The 19,649-nt window shown below is 33.8% G+C and overlaps 1 protein-coding gene across 2 annotated transcripts in view; it reads right to left on the bottom strand.

Moving 5' to 3' along the window:
* Window positions 1-498: 498 nt before the first annotated feature.
* HSF2 (heat shock transcription factor 2) overlaps window positions 499-19,649 on the bottom strand; it is a 33,196-nt gene continuing 14,045 nt past the window's right edge. Inside the window, exons 5-13 of one of the 2 annotated variants that reach the window (XM_003781637.3) lie at window positions 16,458-16,533; window positions 13,328-13,389; window positions 12,341-12,428; window positions 10,630-10,778; window positions 9,986-10,216; window positions 9,262-9,367; window positions 4,691-4,744; window positions 1,971-2,055; window positions 499-1,532 (exon numbers count right to left, since the gene is read on the bottom strand). In XM_003781637.3, the coding sequence (XP_003781685.1) occupies window positions 1,237-1,532; window positions 1,971-2,055; window positions 4,691-4,744; window positions 9,262-9,367; window positions 9,986-10,216; window positions 10,630-10,778; window positions 12,341-12,428; window positions 13,328-13,389; window positions 16,458-16,533 (1,147 nt within the window). In that variant the 3' untranslated portion in view covers window positions 499-1,236. The remainder of the gene's footprint in view (window positions 1,533-1,970; window positions 2,056-4,690; window positions 4,745-9,261; window positions 9,368-9,985; window positions 10,217-10,629; window positions 10,779-12,340; window positions 12,429-13,327; window positions 13,390-16,457; window positions 16,534-19,649) is intronic. The other variant, XM_003781636.3, reaches the window with a different exon arrangement.

Here is a 19,649-nt window from a genome sequence, read left to right as displayed (position 1 = left end):
TCATCATCGAACAGTCTTACACAATATTCAGATATTAACTGCACGGCTTCCCACCCTCTGCCTGGAATGTGGGATTCTTCAAGCAATAAAGTGTCCTGGCTTTGCATTAAGTCTCTAAAATTCTTTTGAGCAACTTTCAAAAGGAAGGACATTTGACTTTATCTTCTCTCATGGTAAAAAATTATAGGCCCTTGGTGGCATCCAGGGATAATGTTCTTTATTTGGGACAATTAGAGGCATACTTATTTCAGTTTTTTGTTAGAAACATAGAAAGCTAGCAAGTATAATTTTTTAACACAGAACTTTAAAATACATTAACTTTAGAGATATATTTCTCCCTTGTAGCAATATACAGTCTATTTTTATGAGATGAGGCAAAAAGAAGTTGTTATAACTCATACTAAGAATAATGGACAACAGTTTAAAGCCACTACTTTCTATGAGATGGTTTCATTCGTGTGGGTGTCACTGCCAAAGAAGACACACAGAAGACACTAATACTCAACATTTATTATATTTATTTTACTAAATAGTATGGTTCAAAAAAACACAAACCAGAAAACCTTTACTTAAAACTACTCCAACTAAGTGGATGAGGCTGACTTCATCCCATCCCCACTTCTCTCTATGTATATGGAGCTGGAACCCTATCAGACAGTGAGCACTCAGGTACACTTTGCCTTTCCTGTTGAATATGAATGAACTTTTCTGAACATAAATGAACTTCTCTGTACCAACAGACAAATGAAGTTTTACAAGATACAGGCACTTTATGTTCCCAGTTTTAAAAATAAGCCAAGGGAAAAATATTTAATAAAAGTAACTGGAACAGAGAAAGCTTTAGGAGTTCTACCATTAGTTCAAATGACTTACACTCAATGCAAATAGACAGCATCAAACAAGTAAAACAAACACAAAAGTTTAACTGGGGTTAATGGTCATATTTGTGAAAAAAAATCCAATTTACTACAATTGGAGAAAAATGGCCATTTGAATTCAACTTAAAGATATGCCAATAATGTGCATTGAATCTTGTGCACGGATATCAGCTGAGTAACATTTGAAAGCTCTGCAAGAATGGTGGTTAGTGAGAAAAAGCAAAAGGTGCTTTTATTCCACAGTATCTGATTAAAGAAAACAAAGCAATTTACAAAAAAAAAGTACCAAATGATACTTTAAAATAAATAGTTCATCATTTTGATGAATATATACATGTAGAGTCCACTTCTGGGGGATTTAGCTATCTAAAAGTGGCATATCACTATCCAGAGGTGCAGGAGCAAGTTCGCATAAATAAAACAGTGTAGCTTCACTAGCTTCCGCTTCAGTCAATGGCTCCAGGCGAACAAGCTTACTTTGGGTTGGTTCTGGGTCTAAGTTGCTATCCAGAAGCTCATCAACTTCTATGGGTTTATCTACAGAGGACATAACTTCTGAAGATGCTGTTGTACTCCCCTGTTCAACAGTAGAAGCAGGGTTCCCATCAAGGAATGCAAGAAGTGGAAAGGCAGTGTACTGGATAAGCTGCTTATCTATAAAGATCAGAAAAACACTCTTTTTATCACCAGCTTATACTGAATTCAAGCCAAAGGGAGGAAAATGAAAACTGAGATGTGTATAAATGCAATCACCATGCTCATACAGCCAAACAAGAAAATGACATGATGCTTTGTGTCAGTGAATTTTTAAATAATCAGAGAAGTTAGTTTTTATTCAACAATAAAGAATGAGGGTTCTTACAGTTCTCCTAAAGTTAAATTAACAAAAAATGAAAAGAAAAAAAAAACCCAACTCCTCACCTATTCAATTTTCTCTGTATGATAGAACCTTGACACACTATACACTGAACTGAAGCCAGTATATTTTGTGTTCAACTGTTAAATATGACAAGACTTTTCTTGGTTTGCATTTGTTTCTACATAGGATTAAAAAAAAAAAACTACAGAAACTAATACTATATCTATACCTACCTGGTTTGGATTTAGATTTTCTTCCCTCTTCTGAAACTGGCTGAACTACATTGTTCTTGGTAGTTTCTAATCCTTTATTTTCAGACTAAAAGGAAAAAAAAAAACATGAAAGTACTTATTTCATATTTTATGTTCCTAAAAAATAAAAACTGATACAATATACAAGACTGGTGTATTACCTGAAATGTATAAGAAGGGAAACATCAGGAAAAATGGACTAGAGAGAGAAATTTGAGTAGAGGTAACAAGATTGGTTAAGAAGGCTGTTGTTATCACCAAGAGGATGAAACAAAGAGTATGAACTACAATGAAAGTGTGAAACAGAGAGGTTATCGCAAATATTAATAGTAGAATAGACAGAATGGTAAAAGAAATGAATCAAAGACAACTTATTTCAAAATGCTAATTGGAAGATAAACTCTTTAAGCAATTAAATTCATTTTAAACAGTTATGATCAAAAATGTATTATACATTTCACTCATAAACAGAGTATCATTAAGAACATATTTAGAATAGGTCAGGACATATTTAGAACAGCTTTGGAAGTCTCGAAGTTAAGATGATGGTTCTTCTTGTCCTTTTTGTAGCTCTTTAAGTTCTTTTCAGTCACTTAAATTGCTTTCAACCACTTTCTTCTTTCCTTACATCTGATGGTGGTAGGGAAATTAAATCTTTAATCATGTTAAGTTCTTCAGTGTTCTTTTCAACAACGTTCAAACTTCAAGGTGCAGAGGTTCGTAAATTTTCCTGAATAGCTGCAAGTCCCAGATATCTGCATGCTGTTTAATTACACATGGTGTAACAAATATCTGTAAATTATTACTAATGATTCACCTGATAGTCATCATGTGATGTAGTGTAAGTTTCAAGATTCAAAGATAATGGCCTCCCATATATAATAAACACTACTAAACTTCAAAAAAAATGTCATCATTTGGTATTCATAAAACATAAACATCAAAGCAATGGTACCTATTTTCATACTATGAAAAATAGGTATTTTACAAAGATGCTACTGTTACTCTAAAACATGGGGACCAGGATGACAAAAGGGGTTTCATTACCCATGCAAATTCTCAGTCATTGATAGTGGCCACTTAGATTGCTGTACTGAAGAGCACAAGACATTCTGATTTATTAAGAAAGCATTACAATCTGTGACATAAAATACTTGCCACAAACAAGGGAATGACAGCTAATGTGCCAATTATTTGAAAACGTTAATCTGGATTCAAACTATAATAAAAAGTCACTGTCTAATTTTTCTACATTATTGTAGAACAACATCCAATTTGCTGCTTAATCTCTAATTCTGAAAATTGTATTCAAGCTTCTGGTTTTGGAATAAGGAAGATCATCCAAGAATAAAAGAATAATACAATGCCTAACAACAAATAAGTGGTAAAGTGCATTTACTAAATGAATGTATGACGAATCTACTCAACATCAGGTCTATGACTTAATAACATTCAATACCACCGTATTTACTGAAACACAGAGCTGAGATGTTCCACAGAATCTTATAATGTAAATCTAGGCAAACTATGGTCTACATGCCAAATTCAGCATGCTTCCTATCTACAAAGAAAGTTTTATTAGAACAAAGCCACATATTAAATATTATTATCTGCTTTTGCACTATAATTGCAGAACTGAATAGTTATGATAGAGAACATATGGCCTGTAAAACCAGAAATATTTACTAGGTGGCCCCTTACAAAAAAAAGTATTTCAATCTCTAATATAAATCATCCAGATATTCAATGTATATTCAACTTTCTAGTTCACAATTTCATAAATTCTTTATCTGCACTGTAACCTTTATAGGAAATCTAGTCAAACTATCCTCAATGATGATAGTTACAAACATCTCACCCCCCTCCCTATTCACTCAGATTTATTTGTGATGTGCTTATTACTTTTGGACTACAAAGAACAAGAACAAAGATAAAATTCTGACTTTATTAACCTGGAATTTGGACTTGATTTACCTTTATATTCCATGAAAAACGGGTTACTAACAATATTGTATAAGACAGAGGGAGTATATAACTATTTAAGAAAGTAAGTTAGACTAAATAAAAGAATTATTTATAAACATCTGCTCTAGCAACTTTAAATTATCCTTACTACTCATTAAAAAAATAAGTTCTAAAGAATCTCTTAAATTTGCTGAACCCTATTTCCTGTAAGTTTAAAAAATTAATAACATCTTTATTACTTAAAAGAAAGAAGTCCAAAATCTATATATCACTGTTCCAATTTCTCTCTTCTCCAGTAAGTAAAATTTCCTGAGTTTTTACTGAAAGCTAATAAAATTAAGGAAACATTTAAAAAAATATGAGTACCAATAAAAAAGCCTGAGAAACTGTTTAAAGAAGGAATAAGAATGTAAAATGATAAAATGCGAAGAAATGTTTTAATCATTTATTTCAACGATATACCTGAATATGCCAAGTTTAGGTAGGTGATCTCCCAGCATCAAAAGAAGTCGATTTCATAATGGTAGTAAATCCCACAAATGGCAATAGCATTGGGCAATAACTCACCACATCACCAAAAGCTAATTTTTCATCAAGAATTTTATTATCTTGATCACACATCTTAGGTAAGAATATAAAATGCTTTTTGTACCTGGGAGTGATACTGCTCTCTGCTTACAGGGCTTTTTTCAGATATTTATAGCTATGGGTCCTAAGCAACATGAATTAAAACTTACTTTTGTATTATTGATGTAATCTGTGGGATTCATCTGCACAGAACTAGTGAAAAGCTGAAAGACCAAACAAGAAAGATGATAAGTTTAAAAAAATATTTAAAAAGAATTGTGTGTTCAAACTTTCCATATAGCCATGTTGGGTAAAGAGATGTAGCTCCTGCAGCACTAGGAAGTTTACATACAGTAAACAAGTTTGGAAAGGAAAAGCAAAAAAGAAAAAAGAAAAACAATAGCAGAACAATATAAAACAGTGAGATAAATCAGTTGAGACAAATGATTTATCCGCTCTCCTTTGTGATTCTCCATTCAATGGCATTTCCTGTACTTTTTTTTTTTTAAACCTCTCAGAGATATGTACTCTGACATTGAGTCCTCACTGAGTACCTGCTAACCAGGTAATACATTTATAGAATCTGCTCTGTAGCAATAACTCCTCAATTATATCTCAAGCGAGCCCTCTGACCAAATGGCAAAATCTATTCTATTCTGTTGGCTCTTTTCATCTCACCTCGCAGGGAAGTTGTCAATGCTAAGACAACTGCTTACTGTACCTCAGTCCAGCCAGTTTACGGATAAAATTTTTGTTCAAGTAATATGCTTCAAAGTCATTCATTCCACAGGAATTTGCTGAGCATTTAAGAAATAATTGTCATCATAAAGTATTTAAGATGAAGATGTAATTCTTGCTCTCCAGGAGCTTACAATCTAATGGATAAGATAAGACCAACAACTAATAGAAATGTACACAATCCCATACTTTAAAAAGGATGCTGGGGCTAAAAAGTACTAGGAAGTTAGAGAATGTGAAGGGAGGAAAGTATTCACAAAAAAATATACACACAATGAAAGAAAAAGCCCTTGGTAAAACCATGTAATATGTTGCAGTACCTGAATAATGTTAGGTTAGAACTTGAAAAGGAGAAGGTAAAGGAAACAGTGTAACATTAGCAACAACAAAGAGAGTACGGTATATTCTAGAAGTAAGTAAGGCCAGTGCAAATAGCATAGAAATTCTCACCTAAATAGTTACATACATAGGTTCAAAAAGTACAGGAAGATAAGTCAGTGGTTGAGGCCATATTCTGTCAGTAACAAAATCCTTGAATGGCCTGAGCAATGAAATAAGGTCATTTTACAAGAATGAGATACCAAATAGTTTTCGGGATAGAAAAATGCAGAGAAGCAACAGGCAGGTAGATCCATCCTCCATTATCTCAAGACCTTGATTCCTCTCCTTAAAGTTCCACATGCACAGAAATCTTTAAAAAGTCCCCAGCTTTGCCTTTTCATTTCCTTTTTCTCCTTTCTTTCCAACTACTAACCCCAGAAAAGAAAGGGAGCACAGATCCCTTGAGAGTAGACAGTGACATGTGGTAACTAATTTCTGCCAGTTCAATATTATTCCATAAGAGGCCTAACCAGATTTTGCCCCTACTGAGGGTGGCACGTGAGGAGCGCCAGCAATATAAGCTCCTGTCTTCTCTCTTTGCCCCACAACTCCAACCAACTGACTCAGGGATGTCTTACATGTACTCTCAGCAGAAGAATGGTTTAAAACAGGAAAAAGGAGATCATATATAAGCTGACACAACTGGTTGAATTTTAAAGCCAGATCCTTCCTGCTGTGTACTCTGGGTTACCCAGTACTCAACTCTGCAGATAGAAGTTCTGAATTAGTCAACACATTTAATTCACATTTTCATCATCCTTGCCATTCCAGAAAACAAGGTAACTCATCGGTGAATTTTTTATTTATGACAATGAAGTATAATTCAAGGATAAAATTAATCAAGATCTTGTATGATGATCAACATTGGAAACTGAAAGTAGGTATGGCTTGTGAACACTATTTTAGGATTTAGTGAGTGATGAGATGAAGAGAAACCAAGATGATTCTGTAGTAACTATACTGGGTGAGTAAAGAGAACTCTGATATCACAACAGAAAATAAGAAAGCTGTAAAGAGAGGTTATTACAGAAAATAAAAGTATGACATTGAACACAATGTGAGGCAAGAAGTAACTGATGATGGAATGAGAATTTATGCCAAATTTACTTTAAAAAATGTTAATAGAATACTGAGGGTGACAAAATGAGACTCCGTCTCAAAAAAAAAAAAATGTTAATAGCTGGAGATATATTTGAGAGCAATCTCCTAAGCCAAAAATCTCATCAAGACGAGAAAAAAAGTAGAAAAAAATAAAAGGATAAAAGATTGGGTGCAGTGGAGAATGCCTAAAAATTAAGACAGTAAAAAAAAGAAAACCTCTTATAGAAAATAGAGGTGGTTTGGCAGACCAAAAAGAAAGACAAAAAAGTCCAGCGCCTCTAAAATCAAGTTAGAAAAGTTCTACTGTACAGAACACTTAATTGTGTTAATAGCATGAATTATTTATAATTCTTGCAACAGTCCTTCATGTTAGCTTTCACAAACCAGCACGAAAAAGGTGAATGAACCAGAGCAGGAGTGGTAGGGAATGAGGAAATAAGACACACAATAGACATACACAAAAAAGAAAGACGGGATCGGGAGGACAGGAGCGGCCAAGACTGAAGCCACCACTGAACTGTGGTTCTAGCTTTATTTATAATAGTACCTTAAATAAGGCTATTAAATGACATACATCTTGGCACATGGGGTAAAGATTAACTTTAAGGAGAAAATGCTACAGGCAAGATGAAAAGGAAAGTATGCAGGAGCAATGTGACTTCTGGCAGAGTAGAAAAGAATGTTTGTTGTTAAAGGAGGAGAAGCAGCTCAGGGTCATCCTCTGAACTCCCCAGGCTTCACGGGCCCTGCCACCTCACAGCCCATCCACCAGTTAACCATTAGCCATATTTAACAGATAGAAAACTAGGCAAGAGAGGTTAACTTTTCCAAGATTAGTAACATAGCCAGTAAATAGTAAGAATCAATAATGGAATACAGATTTGTCTGAGTAAAAATAAACCTTCCTCCACTAGCCCAATGTACGAATTTAACAAAACAAAAAACCACACAGTTTACTTACAATGGAAGACCAAGATAATATAGGCAGCACATGGTTAGAGTAAATAAACAAGACAATATAAGGCGTCAGAAAAAATAGAATACAAGAGGTAACAAATACAACCACTCATTTATAAAGTTTTGTAGTAAAAAAATTAGAGCAACAGTATTAGCAAAACATCAAAATACTTGTTTTTTAAGATGAGAAAGATGCTTACTGAGGGGAGATGGGAAAGACTAAGGACAGAAAAAAATATATAGAAAGACAGCAAACAAGAATATAAATTAGCTTTAAAAAGGAATTAAGTACTTTCTTTAAGAAAAGACACGAGAAAACACCAGCACACAGTGAATTACCTTCTGTGAACAGGGAGGAGTTGACTAGATAAGATCTTGAAGACAAGTGTGATAAATGTTCCAAAGTTGAAGATTTGTAAAGATTGCAAAAGATTTGTAAATAGCTAGAATTATAAGATTTTATTTTATTCTTAGCAATTTAAGGAGCACAGATATCCTGAAAGGTCCTTGGATTCTAGAGTGGGAATAAGAGCTGATAACTTATTTTAACAAGTTGAAATAGATGATCAAAATGGATGCTTAACTGACTTAATATAGTTACAAAGGTCAGTACAGAAAGGAAATCTTCAAAGAAAAGTGAAATCAAACCTCAGAGGTGCTGACGATTTGAAAAGTGACAAAGTCATAGATTATTGACAAAGACTGAAGAGAAGTAGAGGAGTAAGGCAAATTAATGACTTGAAACAATATTAAGAGTAGAAAGACTAATTCCTTTAGCCTCACTGAGAGGGTAAGACAACAGAATCTTTTGATGTGAGAGAATATAATGTAAGTCAAGAAAACAGAAAAAGAAGCAACAAAATTTTTCAGAATAAAAAGAGAAAGCTGTTCACAACATAAAATGAACTAAGGACTAAGGAAAAGATTAATCTGAGCTGGACCAGGCCACCCAGGAAGCTTTAGGTAAGGAAAGGAGGAATAGCAGGAGCAAGACAAGAATAGTTATTAGTGCCAGAAACAGTAGCTAAGGATTCATAGCTGAGACACTACTGGAGTCAAGTTCATAGAGACAGTAGTGGGAACTGAAGCAAGAGAACCTTGTGACCTAAGATAATAAAATATTTAAAAAATACAGCAAATATACTAAAATATATTTGAGTAGAAAATGTTAATTTGCAACGTATTAATCCATGTTATTTCTTTGCTAAGTACCTCTATTAATAAATTTCCACAGTTTTCTAATAAGTAATAATTTATTCCAGAGCAAAATATAACAACAGTAACAAGTCCTGACAAGATCTGGATTTAACTGTACTGCTGCACAGATCTGATCTGTTGTTACAGGGAGATTAACTGAACTGCCCTATTGAGAAGAAGGTAGTGATCACCCTCCTTCAAAGTCCCAAATCCATTTGTTCGTTCTTTATGATAAATAAAACCATACTCATTTTAAAAAAAGAAAATGTAAAAACAACAGTGTATGATACAAAATAATATTGATTCTTAAATAATACATATAAATGCATAAATTACCAATACAAAAAAGACTACCCCAAATACCTACATCAACGAGGAGATCTGGGTCTATGCTAAACTGTCTTCCTGACAGCATGGCTTGGAAGTCCTCTAAACTGCAATCAATACTGTCAAGATAATCCAACAGCTCAACCCTAAGAAAAAAAAGATTTAAAAAAATCAAATGTTAGGTTTCCTTGTTTTTGCATTTAAAAGATCATCATTGCAACCTGATTAGGCAAAATACTGCTAGCAACTGCTGAATGCTTATCAGTTGTTAATCTCAAGAAAGCCTATTCAAGATTGGGATTCCTACAAATGTGGTTAAATGAGAACTCATAGTCAATACAAAATTGTATTTTCACTAAAAAGCTTCTATAACACAGCCTGACTTACCTTTTTCTTTATACTATTATGAAATATTTAATCTCATTACTGATTATTACTAATACTAGTTTTTTCTATGTTACAAAACTAAGTCCCTTAACAGAAATTATTCTACAGTCCTAATATAGAGACAAATACACAAAATCACAAATACCTCGAAACAAATACATATCATTAAAGAAATCTGAGGAAATGCCCGGAAAATGCAAAGACTACTCTTGGATAACTAAATCCCTTTCATTACAGAGCTCAACCACGAACAGAACAAAGAAAGATGGACTACACGGATGTACCATCTCAAAGGACTATCACTAAAACAGAAATAGAGTATGTGAAGTGGACACAGGAAGCAAATAATTTTAGACAACACCTAGATGAGCACTTACTTTCCCAAAAGATTGATGTTATCATTCAAAATGGAATCCATCATGGTCACAGGATCTTCGGTGGTCAGGGTGGATGAACCATTTAGCTGGACAGCACTAGACATGAGAGGGTTGGTGCCTGAACCTATGGATTCTCTGGCTGGTTCACTCTGTTCTCCACTCTGAATGACTGGTGCATACTCATCTTCATTGTCATCTTCAACAATGACAATATCAGGATACTGGCTACAGCTAGATCAAATGTATTACAAAGAAGAACCAATTACATTATCAGATAAATTCAGTAGTATCCATTCATTCCCCATGAAAACTCTCTCCCTATGCCACATATTGAAAGACTTAAATTTCTTGAGTAGCTTAATCACAGTACTGACACTTAATAGGGTACAAGATCACAAAGCATCAGTGAAAACTGTTTAATTACAAAAAAAAGTAAAACTCAAACAATTCTTATTACTTTTACATTTGAGGGGAAGGAGAGGTGAGGTTTTACCTGGTTGAATAATTTGGCTTAATTGTTCAGTTTAATCAATTATGAGTTAGATACTAATTTATCAAAAGATAAATGAAATTTTAACTTTAGCTCTATGATAAGAGAAGTGATCAATAATATTTGCATAAATTTTATCACACAAAATCCTTACTTGGAAGGATCAGATATAACATCTTCATTAGTTTCTGGAATAACTGGGATATTTTCTTCATCTGCATTATCATCAGTGACATCATAAATAATGATATCATCTGAAATCCGTTCCCTTGGCTTTAAACCTTCAGTCCTACTATGTGGAACCTAAAAAAATCAGAAAGAAAAACACATCTAAAAATTGAAATCATACAACTATCAAAATAAATTATCATTTAGAAAACAACTGGGGACCTACAGATAAGCAAAACAGATATGCTCTCTGCTTTTATGGAAATTATATAGTAATTGTTATTAGTAGTACTAATTCACAGAGGTGTGAGGCTGTATTATCTTCATTCCACTTAATTACTTCTTTTACTATGAGAGACTCTGAAGATAACATGTCTAAGAAAGTTTGTATAGAAATATCTTCAAATCAGAAGTATTTATTATACTTCAAAAGTAAAAAAAAAGTCTGAAGACTTCACTAGAAATTTCAAGCATAACTAGATGGCCATTGTGCCAGTAAAGAGATTATTTTGGCTCAAGCTACTCTGTTTTTACACACATTTTCTTACTCATTAACTAGTTTTACTATGGAAAAAAAAAATACTTCTATTATGTCACAGTTGAATGTCAGCCTGGCTTTTTATCAATGATTTCTTTTTTTATTAAGCTACAGATGTATTCAAGACATGGTTACATTAATAGAATAAATTCAATTCTCTAAAGCAAACTAAAGTTCTGTCATTACTACAAAACTCAATAAATATCAACCCAATATAAAGGCAAGAGATATGAAATATTTTAAAATATATAAATCCAGTTAAATTAAAAAAATCTTCATCCATACATGAGCCTTCAATACTAAAAACACTATAGCTTTAGGTATGTTTATTTAGAAATAGTGATGGTAAGAGAAATCAGATGTGAGATTAACAATAGGTCCAAGAACGAAATCTTGATAATTTAATGACAAATCTGAAGCAAGATTTAGAATTTTAAATTTGAAAGTAACAAAGATAATAAGATAACAGAGGTCTAGACTCTGGACTGGACTAATATCCCACTCGCTTTAAGTTTGATAAATTTGAGAGTCTGTGACAAAAGTAAAGGTAAACAAAAATATTTTGAAATATTTTTTCAAAAAGTTAAAAGTAGGTCTAGTCAGTGCACATTTGTAATAAAAAAAAAAAACCCAACAGAACAATGAATATTATACTATCATAATTACAACTCACATTCAATTAATGTTACATATTATAGTACTGATATGAATGAACTAAATCTCAATGTTTAATAAATCTCTAAAGCAACACTAACTCAAAAAAGTCACACTGCAAAATAACATGTACAAAATAATACCATTTATATCAACTTTAGACATATGGAAAATAATACCTAATATTATTCCTGAATTCACATGTATACAATGGCCATTGGAATGATAAATATTAACTAAGACACTGATTACCTCTAGATGAGATCAGGAATGAAAGGGGGAGAGAAATGAACTTGGAAATAGGCAACAGGGACAACCACTATCTTTGTAATCAATTATTTCTTAAAATAATCTGAAGCAAATATTGACAAAGTCACAATTTAATAAAGCTGTGGAATAAGCACTTAGCCCATTATTCTCTAAACTTTAAATGCATTAAATATCACCATAATAAAATTTAGTTTGAGATAATAAATGTAAAATGGACTCTAACTAAAAAAATTACTTTATGATGGTGAGTATCAGTTGGTTCCTTGACTATGTGCTGAAACAGGTTCTTCTTTTGAGCTCCATTAGTGTTTAGAAGTAGAGGCCTGAAAATCAAGAATAGTCATGCAGTTCAGTGAAGCAAACATCCAAAGAATTTAAATTGTTTCTATTAACTTACACACACACATTCACTTTAACAATGAATAAAAATTTCAGTACGAATAAACAAAGAATTCTTAAAAATAATTACATCTTAGGAAAAGAAACAAAGAACTACAGTCTAAGACTTTTAGTTCTCCAGAGCTCTATTCTTTTATACTATTTTTGTTATAATAAATAAAATAGTCTGTCCAGATATACATCATTACCTACTGAGCTACACAACTGTATTTACATAATGAAAAATAAATAGGTAGTATCTTCAGAACCACCTAAGAAGACAGCGTGTGTTAAGGCCACAAAGCTCTGGTGATAATCAAGTTTTCCCAATATCTTACAGCCTTACAGATAATCCTTTTTTCCTGCCAACTATTCTTTTAGTCCATTTTTGTTCTCCTATTTTTACCCAGACAGTGGAAGCTACTGGTATTTACTGCTATTACAATCCATAGATGAGATAAAGGTTTAAAAAGACTATTGAGTAGATCAAACATATGAGAGATCAAGTAAAACAAATTTTAATTTTTTTTAAAATACGGCCTCATTTTTTAGAATTTCTCTCATTCAGGCCTCTTAATGCTACTTTTAATTGCTAGGGTGAATACTCTACATAAGTCTCTAAAGTGACCACTTAGGGTAGGCTATCCTTATCTATCACAAACATCAGCAGGGAAAAAAGCAGCATTTAATAACATACTCTCGAGGTATTAAAAGTATAATTTAACAAAGGAAGATTGTTATTTTTGGACAATAGGCATACCATAAGTATATGTAAACCATCCATGGTTAAACAATAAAAAGTCTGTTTACATTTAGGTCAAAATGTTTTGTCATAAAAACTTACCTTTTACGTTTTAAACTCACAAGTTGGTTATTTTGAACCAATGTAACAATAAACTGGACAATCTGAAAGAAAAATATAAATAAAATTATTCCATTATTGGGCGGAGCCTGTAGCTCAAAGGAATAGGGTGCCAGTTCCATATGCTGGAGGTAGCATGTTCAAACCCAGCCCTGGCCAAAAAAAAAAAAAATTATTCCATTATAGCAAGCAGTGGTTCTCAACCTTCCTAATGCCTCCTAATGCCATGACCCTTTAATACAGTTCCTTATGTTGTGGTGACCCCCAACCATAAAATTATTTTCATTGCTACTTCATAACTATAATTTTGCTACTGTTATGAATCGTAATGTAAGTATCTGATATGCAGGATGTATTTTCATTGTTACAAAGTGGTAGCAACCCACAGGTTGAGAAGTGCTGCATTGTAGACTCTTTAACTCTTTTGTCTACATTACTAAGTCTTATAAAACTAATTCAGATATACGGTTAGTATATACATATACTAACACATATACGGATATAACCTCTATTCTAAGTCACACAATATTTTACACATTAACATTTGAAAGTTGTATGCATCTTACAACTGACATCTAAATAAACATACCAACTTCCAGGAGTTATTTGTTTTAGTACTAAGTACCAAACTTGCCTAGATGTAGATTCCAACTTTTTACTTCAAATACTTTCAAGATTACATTATGATACAAAAGAGAAATCTCATGTTTGATTGGTAACGTATTTCTTATATCAGTAATACAATTAGAGACAAAAGATGATTTTATAAAGATTGATCTTAAGATATATCTGTCAAGCTTTTTACTGACTATCAAAAAAAGCTAATTTAATCTTCAGCATGATTAAATTTTGAGGGAAAACTATTACTCAAACACATTAAGACACACAAACAAGTCTTCATATTTTATAGCAGTGTTTCCTCAAGAGTGGTCTCCAGACTAACAGTGTTGGCCTAGGAGCTTATTAAGACATGTAAATTCCCAGCCCTACTACATAGTTGCTGAATGTGAAATTTAGAGCATGGGGCCCAGCAGTATGTTAAGTAAGCTCTCCAGTGGGTACTGATGTGAGAACCACTGCCTTAAGGTATGCCTTTATACATATTATATGTACTGTCAACTTCCTAAAGGTGCTAAGGAACGGAGGACCAAAAACTATTGTATAACAATTGAAACTTCTGTACAACTCTAAATTGTATATTCACCAAGATCTAAAAAAGGATATGAAATGGTCTTCTCTATAATGAATATCAACTTTTCAAAGGACAAAAATACAGATATGTTAACTCAAGAGTTAGAAAGCAGAGTCTATTAAAATGCTGATTAGTCACTTATTCAGAAGAAAATATAGATAGCTAATGAATAAATTTATGGAAAATTCTAAAAATGTCAGTGTTTGAATATATAAAATAAATCACTGACCAAATTTCTCCTGAAATTTATTCTACATCTCAGTTCTCTTTTGGCACTATTGCATCATGTTGTACAGAGTATTTTCTCTAAAGAAGATGAGACATCTAACAGTCATAGCATCTGACTTCCGTATCCAACATGTCCTATTACTGGCACCTCACACATATTATTCTCAATTAATCCACAGCCAAAGAGTAAATGGCAGAGTTAGGAACCAATTCCAAAAACAGAGTAAAAATTACTGATTGTTATCACATTATTACATAAGCTCCACTCACCAAAACAAACATATTCAAACTTAAATTTCAGTAGACAGACTGTTAGAGTTCTGACATTCATGAAAATGTCAGCAACCATCTTTGCTTTTATTTCATTTATTTTTTGAGACAGACTCTCACTATGTCACCCTCAGTAAAGTGCTGTGGCACCACAGCTCATAGCAACCTCAAACTCTTGGGCTTAAGCAATTCACTTGCCTCAGCCTCCCAAGTAGCTGGGACTAACCATCACTGCTTTTAGAAAAGAAAGTCTACAGATTGTCGAGTGTTGAGTTGATAATTAACCAAAACACAGTTTCTGAAAAATACTAACAGATTTTTCTCTGTAAAGTGTGAGATAAGGTATATATATTGTTTTAAATTAAATAGTCTTAACAAAGCTATTCATTAGAGTTGCCTAAAGACATTTTAAAAACTTAGACTAAACACTTAAGATTCAGTTCTACTACATTCAACCTTCTCTTGCATACTGATTTTTAAAAAATAATAATTTATCTATTTTGACCACAGGCCAAAGGCTGCAACTGCTATTCATCTCTGCTCTAAGCCTGTTCCACCAGACCCAGATCCTGTCACTCATAACCCTATTTTTAGCTCACGGGCTTTCTGAGCAGGAACAAGTTGAAGCTTCACCCCTTATCCCCTCCCCCCAAACCTCTACTGCTTAAATTCATAGTCCAGTTTGCTCATAAGTAAAAAATAGCTGGCTTACTTTTATGTTTCCCCTCTTATTAAGAAATGAAAGCTGATATGCAAAGAAAAAAATGACAAAGACAAAATGAAACAGAGAGATTCCAATTCCCCCATTAAATTTTTAACTCAGATACTAAAATTTAGAATTCATTTTACAACACTGTATTAAATGCTTTTCTTCATAGACTATGATGGCTTCCACTGATGAACCATTTATTGAACTCATAATTTGGTCAACTGATTTGAAAATAATTATTTATCTTCTGAGACCTTAACTAAGCCTTTTATAGTTAAAAAACAAAACAAAACAAAAAAAATCACCAAAACACAGCAAAGCCAATTCAGAATTTAAAAAAGTTAAGAAATTGATAGTAGATTGCAAACTGCATGTGGTTGGGGGTGGGGGGGAAGAAATTGATAGTAATATTAAGCTCCTAAGACTATATCCCCAAATCATTCTTTTAGGCTAAATGTAATTTACAAAAAGCTACTAAGACATTATCTTGAATTATAAAATGACCATCTCTGGCTAATGAGAAATGCTTTGATTAAAAAGAACATATGACACTTGACTTAACTAGTTTGATTTGATTGTTTTACTACTATCTGCGTACCCAATGTGTAAGAAACTAAGATCAATGACTGACCACACAAATAGAGACTTTTTGGAGTCACAAACAGTACTCATTAAACAAATACAAATATAAGACTGGGAAAAGAGTGTCTTACCTTTCGAATAACTTGCTGCTGTTGTGCGTGCTTTGCTCGTAATTCTGATACTTCCTTCCAAAGGGATTCATTCTCACTATGATATAATTTATGAAATTAAAAAAAAAAACACAGTCAGAAACCAGGGCTCAGTATCATTAATTAAGAATACAAAGATGTGGCTCAGCGCCTGTGACTCAAGTGGCTAAGGCGCCAGCCACATACACCTAAGGTGGCGGGTTCGAATCCAGCTCGGGATGCCAAAACAAGGACGGCTGCAACTAAAAAAAATAAATAAATAGCCGGGCATTGTGGTGGGTGCCTATGGTCCCAGCTATTCGGGAGGCTGAGGCAGGAGACTTGCTTGAGCCCAGGAGTTGGAGGTTGCTGTGAGCTGTGATGCCACAGTACTCTATTTAGGGACTTAAGGCTCTGTTTAAGGCTCTGTCTCAAAGAAAAAAAAAAAGAATACAAAAATGTAACTATACTTATTTTTACTATGTATTTTTTATGAGAGTGGGAAAACTTTAGTTCAATTACATAGGAATAAGATACTTTGATTCGACTCCAGAATCATTCCTTAATTCTCATACCTGCTGCTCATGGAAATACATACACAAAAACTTAAGAAATACATCTTCATCCATACAGTAGTCAGCAATTTACTTCTTTTGACTATCTGGTTTAAAAATAAGCTAACCTTCCAACTGTGGCTATACCAAGTGATCAGGCCTCATTAATCACCTTAGGAAAAAAATGTAACATTCACCTAGTACTTACTAGGTTCTAGGCACTATGCTAACCATTTTATGTGTATTACTTATTAAAACTTCTCTAAAAACTACCAAAACCAACAAGAAAGGAATCATTATTTTATAGGTAGAGACACTAATGTGAATTAGTGAATTTAGACAATGGAGGGGACTTGCCGGAGATCAAATAATTTGGTGTTAAAGTCAAACTAAAGTTTCAGGTTCTAAAACTGTCTTAAGATCTGTCTCAAACAAAAACCATATGCATACCATTTTTTTTGAGACAGAGTCTCACTATGTCACCCTTGGTAGAGGGCCGTGGCATCACAGCTCACAGCAACCTCAAACTCTTAGGCTTATGTGATTCTCTTGCCTCAGCCTCCCATGTAGCTGGGACTACAGGCGCCTGCCACCTCCAGCATATGGGACCGGCGCCCTACTCCTTGAGCCACAGGCACCGCCCAACACCTGGCTATTTTTTGGTTGCAGTTGGCATTGTTGTTTAGCAGTCCCTGGCTGGGCTCAAACGCGTCAGCTTTGGTGTATGTGGCCTGTGCTCTACTCACTGAGCTACAGGTGCCCAGCCACCACTAAGATGTTTGAAAATCATATCCAAGAATATGACAAACTAATATAGCAATAAAGAATTCTTTTCCTGGGAGGCACCTGTGGCTCAAGGAGTAGGGCGCCAGACCCATATGCTGGAAGTGGTGGGTTCAAACCCAGACCTGGCCCAAAAAAAAAAAAAAAAATTCTTTTCCTTCATTCATCATTTTTTATTGAAACTACACTGTATTAGCAGCACTGATAATGTGGAGAAGGCATGACAAATAATCCATTTATTAAATGCTTTAATTCTTCATCTTTTGTTAATCCCCACAAAATCCATCTTCCTTAATTCAAACTGTGGTAGAACCTCCATACGTGACCATTTTCCTACACTGACCACCTCCTAAAGTTAACCTAAATTTCCATAGCTAGACATGTACTAGATGTAGTTATCAATACAGTATACCTACTTCCTTAAGTTGACCACCTCCATATGTTGACCAGTTTCTTACAGTCCCTTGGGTGGTCAACTTACAGAGATTCTACTGTCTTAGAGAAGAGACTGTAGGCTGGGTACAGTAGCTTGTGTCTATAATCCTAGTACTCTGGGAGGCCGAGACAGGTGGATTGCTTGAGCTCAGGAGTTCAAGACCAACCTGAACAAGAGGAGACTCCAGCTCCACTAAAAACAGATAAATTACCCAGATGTGGCAGCACATGCTTATACTCCTGGCTACTGGGATGGCTGAGGCAAGAGATTCTCTTGAGCCCAAGAGTTTGAGGTTGCTGTGAGCTACAATGATGCCATGGCACTCTACCCAGGGAAATACAGTAAGACTCTGTCTCCAAAAAGAAAAAAAAGGAAAATTAAAGAGACTGTAGATTTACATATAAAAGTATAGAAAAAAAGATTTTTCTTAATATTTACTGAATAACTGTAACATTTTTTGACTCAAATTTAAAGATGCTACTGTATACTAAAGGTAAGCAACAGAAAATGGCTCCGAGACTTTAAAGATGATTCTCAGATTCCTTTTTTAAAGAGCTAAACTTGAGATCTAAAGAAATGGATCAAAGGGCAACCAATAAACAAACACAAGATCCAAAGTATAGTAAACAGTATTAAGTGGTTAAATAGGCAAAATGGGAAAGCCTACAGCATATTATACTTACAAAGCTTAAGAATTATTCACAACAAAAATAAAATCAAGGTTCCCCTTTCAATGAAGATGTTTGCATTAAAAATAATTAAACTAATATCACACAGCTGAAATGGGAGCGGAACATAAAATAACTACTCTCCAGCCCTTGGCAACTATCAGAATAAGGGAAGATCCCAGGTAGTTACTAACAAGAGTAATACATGTTTACTCTATACACATTTATTACTATAGCAAGTTAGGATAATGGCACCAAGATATAGTAAAATAAAATAAAGCATCTTTCTGTAGATAAAAGTTTTGACTAACACATTCCCAAATCTATATGGAAGTAGGAATCAAGTAGGACAACTCTTTCGTGTTCTTTTTCCCCTATTTTTTTGTGTCCTACTCTTTCTAAAAGGTAAGCTACACAGAAAATTCTTAAGAAACAGCCATAAAATAAAGCATAGGTAACAAGTAGGGTTTTCATGGCTTCATTTGTCTGTGGACACAACATGAAAGCTAAGCTAAGTAGAATCATATCTCTTATACCAACATAAAGACCGACTCATCAGTAAGACATATATCAAATTGTTCTGATGTGCTTAGATTCATACATTCTTCTGAGTACCATAATTAAAACATAGTATTAGGGTAAAGTCTATGCCCACAAAAGGAGCCAATACTTGCATAAAAATGTCCTTTGATCCTGGCTTCAACAAACAAGTTTAAGTACTTGAACACCAGACAACCTATAACACCTAACAAAC

This window comes from Otolemur garnettii, unplaced genomic scaffold, assembly GCF_000181295.1.
Source record: "Otolemur garnettii isolate 467f Iridium unplaced genomic scaffold, OtoGar3 scaffold00002, whole genome shotgun sequence".
Taxonomy (NCBI): Eukaryota; Metazoa; Chordata; class Mammalia; order Primates; family Galagidae; genus Otolemur; species Otolemur garnettii.
Note: the sequence above shows the minus strand (reverse complement) of the source record. Positions and strands in the feature narration are given on the sequence as shown.